General features: G+C 54.0%; 1 protein-coding gene across 1 annotated transcript; it reads right to left on the reverse strand.

The window, feature by feature from the left end:
• Window positions 1-827: 827 nt before the first annotated feature.
• IRF1 (interferon regulatory factor 1) lies at window positions 828-8,110 on the reverse strand. Its single transcript, XM_047850212.1, has 10 exons — window positions 7,890-8,110; window positions 6,736-6,827; window positions 5,323-5,422; window positions 4,323-4,499; window positions 4,160-4,209; window positions 3,920-4,052; window positions 3,612-3,734; window positions 3,140-3,189; window positions 2,121-2,256; window positions 828-1,808 (listed from the first exon to the last, which is right to left on the reverse strand). Exons 2-10 carry the CDS (start codon window positions 6,820-6,822, stop codon window positions 1,696-1,698), a joined length of 969 nt encoding a protein of 322 aa, XP_047706168.1. The 5' UTR covers window positions 6,823-6,827; window positions 7,890-8,110; the 3' UTR covers window positions 828-1,695.
• Window positions 8,111-8,909: the final 799 nt, after the last annotated feature.

Here is an 8,909-nt window from a genome sequence, read left to right on the forward strand (position 1 = left end):
CTTACATTTTAACTAATTCAAAATTCAGTTCCTTCATCACACTGGCCACGTTGCTCAATTGGCACATGTGACTTTGCCACTGCCTACTATATCGGACAGTACAGGGAGAGAACATTTTCATCACTGCAGAAACTAGACAGGTAGTGCCCAGTACAACAGGCCTTGGTATCCTGTTCTGGGCTGGGGTCTGTTGTGACCGTCCATGACTGTTCTATACCTACCAATTGTTAACTTTCTGAAGTAGCATCTGAGTACACTTGCATTTGAGTTTACCAGGACATATACTATATGGCACATTACTCAGAACTCAAAACCTAACACTCCCCAGGCCTTCGAGCCCCAGTTCAACTCACTGCCCAGCAATAAAGCCAAGGGCAAGTGAATGTATTTATATGAGCATGTCCCTTTGCCATGACTGTCCCCTCTTCCTGTCATCTTCTTTGTGAACATAACTGAAAGGATTTTGCATTGGTGTATGTCACTGCTCACCCCTAAGTCAAGTTCAGGCAGGATGCCAAGAATGAGTCCATCACAGTATCTCTACAAAAAGTAAAATGAGGGGCGCCTGGGTGGCGCAGTCGGTTAAGCGTCCGACTTCAGCCAGGTCACGATCTCACGGTCCGGGAGTTCGAGCCCCGCGTCGGGCTCTGGGCTGATGGCTCAGAGCCTGGAGCCTGTTTCCAATTCTGTGTCTCCCTCTCTCTCTGCCCCTCGCCCGTTCATGCTCTGTCTCTCTCTGTCCCAAAAATAAATAAACGTTGAAAAAAAAAAAAAATTCAAAAAGTAAAATGATTTGCAATTTATATCCAAATAAAAGGCCACACCTCTTATAAACAATGAACTTTTTATAAAAAGACAAATGTACATATTTACATACATGTACATATGTGGTCACACATGACTTAGTGATTACAAGGCATTTCCAATTTTAAAAATCACACCAAGATACTCACACTTCCCTCCCAGGGCCTGCTGAGGGCTGCTGGGGCCCGCCTGAGGGGGCAGGTGGGCACAGGGCAAGGCACTATATAAATAAACAAAGGCTGAGAGCTTGGGGGAAACGTTAGTGTACACCTCTGATCAGAAACGTGGCAAGGTCCACAAGAAAAAGTGCCAAGTTTTGTCCCAAGCCCCTCAGCCCGAGCAGGGTGGAGCTCCTCTGAGGCTGAGGGAGCACTGTCCTGCAGGGCCCCATTTTCCTTCACATTTCACTGGCTTTGGAACAGTCCCCAGGGCTCAGCTGGGAAGGGAGGGGGTTCTTTGGGAATAGGATTCACTTAGTGCAATTGTCTCTTAGTGCAGAGCCAGCCCTGGGATTGGTGCTGTGCTTTTCTGAGTTCGTTGGTCCGTTCCCTCGGGCCACCTCAGTGACAGCAGAACCTTCTCCAGGCAGCTGGGCTTAGGGGGAAAAGCTGGAGGCTGACTCCTAGCTGAGACCTCCACCTGACACATCAATCTCAGAACCCCATCTTCCCAGGAGACAGGGCCAGCTTTATCCCACAAGATGAGCCCAGATCCCGGCCTGCCAGACCCCAAGAGGCCACTGTCCCAAGGAGGGAGGCCCCATCCCTGCTCAGCAAGGGGGTCATACTTTGCCATGTCAAGGAGCCCATAGGAGTCCTGTTTCTTTGCATCACAGCTACCATGATGACAGGTCCTGCTTGCTTAGGGGAGTAAGAGGGGACCGGGGCCCAGCTACGGTGCACAAGGAATGGCCTGGATGGAGGGCAGCCTGACTGGGGGCAACAGGCTGTCCAGCCAGCTGTTGTCCATGTTCTTCAGATCTGAAGCTATCAGCCCGATAAACCCTAGAAGATGTGAAGAAAGTTGTATGAGGATGGAGGGTGAGTGCAGTGTTCTCCTCCCACCCCCCAGCCCTATCCCCATAGGCCCAGACACAGCAGCCTCTACCGTCCACCCACAGCAACAGGGCCCCCCCTCATCTTTAAGCAAACTGCGTGCATGGGAGCAACAGCCAACTCACAAGCTGTCTGTACCAAGAAGAGTTTAAGAAAGGTGCTCTGCCTCTGCTGCTCCCCAGCCCAGCCCTCCAGCCCTCTCCCACCCCCTGCATGGTTCTCCCTTCTCTGAGAAATCTAGTGGATCCAGAGACTTCTTACCCCCAGGGCGGTCAACTTCTGGCTCCTCCTTGCAGCTGAAATCTCCATAGAAAGACGGGGGCTGGGCCCCGGGTTCATTGAGCAGGTACCCCTTCCCATCCACATTTGTTGGCTGCCATCCCGTCTGCTCCAAGAGCTGGGGACAAAGGAGCAAAATGCCATTGGCTTACTTCCAGGGCAGACTCATTCTGTGGCCCTGCCTTCAGAGAGCTGAAGCTTCCCTGCCAGGATCATACCCTTGGCCATTTTCACATTCTCAGATGGATGCAGATGTGGAATGAAGACAGGACAGGGACCTGGGAGGTGAGGGTCTGCCCTGGACTCACACTCCCACATCTACCCTCTGGCACAGAATCTCTAAGACTTTCCCTCTCAACTGGGTAAGGACATACCAACTGAGAATGTGGCTTAAAGCAATGATTAGCATAGTGATTCAAGAAAAAGAGGTCTAGAAAAGCTAGAGATAGAGCTATGGCTATGTCTCAGGTCGTCTATGCTGATGAAACAAAGCCTGGGTACACTACTGCAAAACTTTTTATATTCACTTTTAAAATTGAAGCAGGGGGGAAAAAAAACCTGCTTAAATAATGTGCTTTAAAAAAAAAAGAAAAAGGAAAAACCCCATCAAATTACAGATCCCAAAGGGTGATTATTAAAACCTGATGTGCATTTCCCTAACTAACAGGGCAGCAGGCCTGGGGCATGCTGGGGCGGAAGACACAGGCCAGGGACCCAGTGCTAATGACAGCTGACTCAGAGCTGTTTGAGGCTCTAAAGCCTGCTCCAGTACAACCTGTCAGAAATCAGGCCTCCCTCCCATCCTCACTTCCACAGTGTCTTTCCCACAAGCCCAGGAGGGCAGTGGTCCCCAGCCACATGGATGTGGCACCTGTAGGACTATGGAGGCAACCAGGTCACAGTAGCAGCTGCCTACCCTCCGATTTGTGAGCTCTAAGTGGTTTTCTCTCTCCTCAGAAGCAGCCACTTCAAAAGAGTGCCCAGGGTGGAATGGGCCTTACCTTCATGATGTCCTCAGTTAATTTCCCTTCCTCGTCCTCATCTGTTGTGGCTGTGGATGGGGAAGAGCAGAGAGGTTGGCTGGCAGTCAGCCAGGCTTTCCCCAGCAATTCCAGCACTGCCAGATCCCCCTGCCCCTTCACATGTCCCCACACACTGACCTCCCAGCAGACATCTGCCTGCCATGGAGATTCCAGAACAGGTCATTGTCCTAGTGACTCAGCCTCCCAAACCCTGAAGCCACACCTCTTCCCACCCCCTTGCTTCCTTCCTCACCCTCAGAGACTGGGCTGCAGAAGAGCCAGGAAAACTAGCAATGTTAGACCAAAATGCAGCCCCCAGCCCCCATTCCCTCTTTTCTCTAGCACAGCACAGGCAACTCAATGCCAGGTGGAGTTCTGAGCATCTTCCTGCCCTCAGGACATCCTTCCCAGGACCCAAACAGTCAGGCAAGCAGGCCCCAGAAGCACAAACCTTCAGAGGTGGAGGGCATAGGTGACACCTGGAAGTTGTACAGGTCACTGGTGCTGTCTGGCACAATATCCACTGGGATGTGCCATTCAGGGAGAGTGCTACTAACAGTACACGGTGACAGGGCTGAAGGACAGCAGAAACCACACGTTAGAACTGTGTGCTCTCTTAGTTTGCAAGATACCCAGCACCCCCAACCCTGCAGCCTGCTCCAATAGGCTACCACCCACAAGCACAATGCATCCTACAGCCAAGAGAAGGAGCCATCCCAATGACCTGTTTGGTCCCCTGCCAGACTGGGCCCACCTCACCTGGAGTAAGGGCCCGCTCAACCTCTAAGTCCTGCCCAATGTAGCCCTGAGCTGTGTAGCTGCTGTGGTCATCAGGCAGGGTCGAGCTGCTGAGTCCATCGGAGAAGGTATCAGGACTGGAGTCACCACATGACTGCAACAGGAGAAAGCAGCTTAGGCCCAAGCTTGCTATGGCACTTCTTCCATTGTCCACTCTGAATCCCGGGTGACCAAAGACTAGCAGCTTAGGCCCACACTCACCTTCCTCTTGGCCTTGGTCTTAGCATCTCGGCTGGACTTGGACTTTCTCTCTGTGAGGCAGATAGGCTGTCAGTCTTGGTATAGGCATACCAGCCCCAGTTGCCCCTCTTCCTCCCTCCCACCCTCCCTGAGAGCTTTCTGATGACCCAAAGCCCTCGGATACCTTTCCTCTGGTTCTTGGTGAGGGGTGGGAGCATCCGGTACACCCGCACAGCTGAGCTGCCTTTGTTCCTGCTCTGGTCCTTCACTTCCTCAATGTCTGGCAGGGAGTTCATGGCACAGCGAAAGTTAGCCTTCCATGTCTTGGGATCCGGCTCCTTTTCCCCTGCTTTGTATCGGCCTAGTGGGCACAAGAGTGAAGAGGACTGTCAGGGCCATACGTGGGGATCCTCAGCCGACCCCTGGCCTGGAAGGAGGAAGGAGACAGTACCCCTAAGCTCTCATGCTGCCAGAGATCCAAACTGGCCAAATAGCAGGTGTTCCTGGGTGACCCTCTGCAGGCCCTGGGGGCTCTCAAATGCCCAGGCTTGGCTTAAACACATCCCACAGGTCCTTCCTGAAGGACCCAGCCAGAAGCACTAGAGGGCCCATATGTCCAAAAGTGCTATATTGGTCCTAGACCAGGCCCAGTCTCCCTGCTTGGTCTGTCAGCAGCCAGAGAGTAGGGACTAGGGTTTATGTGATATTTCTAAACACAGGAGTGGGCAAAAAGTAGGCATCAAAGAACAGTTACTGATAAGTGTGCTGATGTGCTGACTGATATGAGATGGACCAAGAACCCCAACACTCAAGGATAAAAGGAGGCTGCCAACCAGATGGGCCTTTGGCCAGGACCTTGGTAAACATCAAGAAAATGGAAGGCCTGGGTCTCTTTCATTATCCAGGTTCACAACTGCTTTTGCCAAGGAGAACTTTAATCCAGCCACAAACTCTGTGAAACCACAGTTTCTAAGATACTGACTTCACAAGTTCCTTTAAGAACTTGCTGAAACGATGAACTTTTCCACCAAAAGTACAAGTCAGCCCCGTGCTCACTCCCAAATTCTGTACACCATCTCAGGGAATTCAGACACCCCAATGAAGGGCCTCTGTGTTAACAGAAGTGACTCCCCTTGTCTCCTCCCTGCCCCAGCCCCCCCAGGCCTGGAGACCAGGGCACACACCTGTGTGAATGGCCCAGCTTCGGAACAGACAGGCATCTTTGTTGATGTCCCAGCCATGCTTGGCAGCATGCTTCCATGGAATCTGGAAGATCATCTCCTCCTGAATGGCACACATATACACAAATATACAAGGCTGTGTCAGCTCAGCGGCCATAGGCTTTTAGTATGAGTCTGCCCGGCACCACCCCCCACAACCCCACCAACCCTGGTCTGGGAAAAGGCTGACTTCCCCTTTTCACCCTGACATCTGGTTTAGGTTGACCCATCCTGAGAATGGCTTAAACAGAGTACTCTACCACTCTAGATCTCTCAGAAGGGGCTCTGGGTTCTGAAGCACTGTGGCAACATCAGATCAGCAGAGATCTCCCTCTGCCTGTTACAGATGTGCTGGGACCCATATAGAGCACCTTAGGATGCTCTCTGGTGCTTTTCAGCACCAATATGGAGGTGAGAACTCCATCCGTTAGATAGGGGCTGCTTGGGACACCTGGGACCACTGGCTCCTGCCCAGCAGATCCTGGCCATATACCTAAGGGAGCCCTGGGCCAGACTTGGATGCTAACTATGTGTGTGACCCTGGCACTGTCACTGTACCTCTTGGTCCCTCACTGGTTTCTCTTCTGTGAAATGAGCAATCACAATGACAAATATAAGGACTAAGTCTCACTGTTATCATTACTGGTGGTTAACAGTATACATTTTTGAGTCAGACTTCTCGGATTCAAATCTTAGCTTTATCACTTTTTTGTACGATCTCATTATCTATCTCTCAGTGCCTCAGTTTCCTCATCTGAAAATGGAGATATTAATAGTATCTACTTCACAGGGCTACTGTGAGGATTAAAGGACACAATGTAAGTCACATTGTTAGCATGGTGTCACACTCGCTTATAGGGAGTGTGCAATAAGCATGAGCCATCATTATTTTTATTATTACTATTAAGTCTACAGAGTCTGTGTTACTCTTTGTGCACAAGCATGAGGTTTTTTGGGCCTGGGCAAATGGTGCAAAGTTAATTCTTGGGTCCCTTGCTGAAACAGCCGTCTTGTTGCCAGCAGTGCCCACTTCTCTGTCTCCTGTCTCTCTGACTGGAACCCTGCAGAATGCTGGGTGTTTATACGGGTCTCAGAAGAGACCAGATGGCTCTGCAGATGCTGAGAGTCCTCGTGCTGGAAACCATCATTGCCCTCACGTGGGTGTCTGTCGTGTCCATATCAAAGAAGGGAGGAAGGCACAAGTCGGGCAAGTGGGACCCAAGACTGGCCCTTGTATACTCCCTCCATGCAGGACCGACTGGGAAGCACATATGCCTCCTCCCCATCACTTCCCTTTTTGAGCTGCATCTGAAGCTTTGGTCCCCCAAAGAACATGTGTTAAGATAGTAGCAGAAAAACCCAAAAAGTTACACTCACTTTATTAATCCAGATCAGCCCTGGGATTTGGTTGGAATTAATCTGCATCTCTAGCCAGGGTCTCATGCGCATCCGAGTGATGGGCATGTTGGCTGTAAAGAGAAAACAGAGGGTCCTGTTTGGAGTCTGTTGAGCAGCCCCGAGGCACTACCCTGCCCAATCTCCCCACCCCCAGGTCAGTCAGTTACTTTCCCCAGCCTTGAGCCAAGCACCAGGCACCACAATCACGGGGGAGGGGGCTTTCACTGGAATAAAACTGCCCTCCAAATATTTTCAGCGTCTTGGGCAAAAACACTTCAGCCCCTTCCCCCACATTCCTCTAAACACTTGGGAGAAGACAGGCATGCAAGTGATGGTTTCAGGATTTATGTGAAGGAAAAACAGATACAATACAAAGATATCTTAATACCAAGACTTTCCTCCTCAAATTCAAATCCTTGTGGAAGGGAGAGGCTTCTTTTGGTTGACGCCAAGAAATTTCCCTACTAGAGTTGCTGCCACTAGCTATGCACCTTCCCTAATGGCAAGCAGTCACCCAGCATTCTACCCCCACCCCCCATCCCATCTATTCTACGCGCTCTCAGACAGCCACAGTGCAGAGGCCGGGAAGGCTCTGCCCCTCCTGCCTGGCTCCCCGCCTCCGCGAAGAAGCCGAAGGAACACCTGTGGCGCCTCTTCCCGTAGCCCCAGCAGGTCTGCCAGCCAACCAGGGCAGCAAGCCCCAACCCCCCAACACCTGCACGTACAGCCTAAAATCTGAGGCCCGGGTGCGGAGCTGGGACCGCCAAAAGCCCGCGTGGGGAGCACAGGGCGCCCACGCGCGGACGTACACTCCAGTCCCCAGCAGCGCTCGTGGATGCGCGCGACAAACCTACCGAGCCACCCAGAGGCCCCGGCGGCTCCGCGCACACAGATCTGCGACAGCGGCCGGGCGCCGGCAACCTCGGCTCGTGGGCGGTCCACGCCGCGGCCCGCCCTCCCCGCGCTGCCGCTCGCCGCTCCTCCAGCGCCCTCACGAGCCCGCGCGGGGGCCAGGCAACGCTGCGCGCCCGCGACTCTCCCGGCTGGGGTTGCCGGCCCCCACTTCCTGGAGCCCCGCGCGTCTTTGTTCGACGCCACCGGTTCCCCCCCCCCCGCAGCGAAGGCGGGCTCACCTCTGCAACGGGCGCGATCCAGCAGCGGCGCCCGAAGGTCCCGGCGCGGCTGGGGCAGCTGTGCCGGCGCGGGGAGCGCAATTCCGGAGGGGAGCGGCGGGAAGGCAGAGGATGCCCGGGTCGAGGGGCCGTTGGGCTCGGCTGGCTTTGGCTTGGCACTGCTCCCACTGGCCTCTGCTCGGTCGGGCTTGGACGCACGTCCTGCCTCGACGAAGGAGTGGCGCGCTCTGCCCGGGCAGCGGCGCCGGCGAGAAATCTAAACACTTAGCGGGATTCCCCCAACCCAAGCCCAGCCCCGCCTCCTAAAGAGCCGCGAGGGCGCCTATTGGCCAGCGCCGCCCCATCATTTCGGGGAAATCAGGCTGTTGTAGAGCTAGCGGCGAAGGGGAAGTACAGGGCGGCTGCTCCTCCCCACCCCCTCCGGCCCGGCGCCGCCGCCCTGGGGCGACCGCGGGCCCGCCCTGTCCGCTCCCACTCCCCCCCCCCCCCCACACCGGTTCGCCCGGGAGAAAGCTGTCCAGGAAAGCCGAACGCCCCCGGCCCGCAGTTGCTCCCCTCACTCCGCATTCTTCCAGACTGCTGGCTCCTGTGGCCATCTCCTCACCCTCCTCTCCCTGGGAACGTCTATCTTTTGAAACCAGGTGAGGAGGTCACCCGGACACCTGCCGTCCTCTTCAGAGTGGACACACTGGGATTGAATCCCCGTAAACTAGCCTGGTTCCTCAAGCCTGCTAATGAAGGAAGGGTTTCGTCCCTCATACTACGCCTTCTTGAGGGGTGACCCACGTCCTGGTCACTCACCTGCCTTGGGGAATTAAGGGAAAGCCTACTCTGCCTGGGGTGCTGCCTGGGGCCACCGAAGGAGAGGAAATCCCAGTTTGGCTGCTGCTGTTGGCACGGCTGGAAACCTCAATCTCCTCAACTAGAAAATAACAAGAAACCCTATTTTGCTGGTTTACGGTGACATAGAAATGATGTCTGTAAAGCACCATGCCCCCCACCTGGGCAGCAGATGCTGCT

Source organism: Prionailurus viverrinus, chromosome A1 (genome assembly GCF_022837055.1).
Source record: "Prionailurus viverrinus isolate Anna chromosome A1, UM_Priviv_1.0, whole genome shotgun sequence".
In the NCBI taxonomy this organism is placed as follows: Eukaryota; Metazoa; Chordata; class Mammalia; order Carnivora; family Felidae; genus Prionailurus; species Prionailurus viverrinus.

Coding starts and splice junctions, on each gene's coding strand:
- IRF1 (XM_047850212.1), bottom strand. CDS start 6,822: ATGCCCATCACTCGGATGCGCATGAGACCCTGGCTAGAGATGCAGATT. Junction 4,053..4,159: donor AGACCAAGGCCAAGAGGAAG/GTGAGTGTGGGC, acceptor CTCCTGTTGCAG/TCATGTGGTGACTCCAGTCC. Junction 3,190..3,611: donor TATGCCCTCCACCTCTGAAG/GTTTGTGCTTCT, acceptor CCCCATCCACAG/CCACAACAGATGAGGACGAG.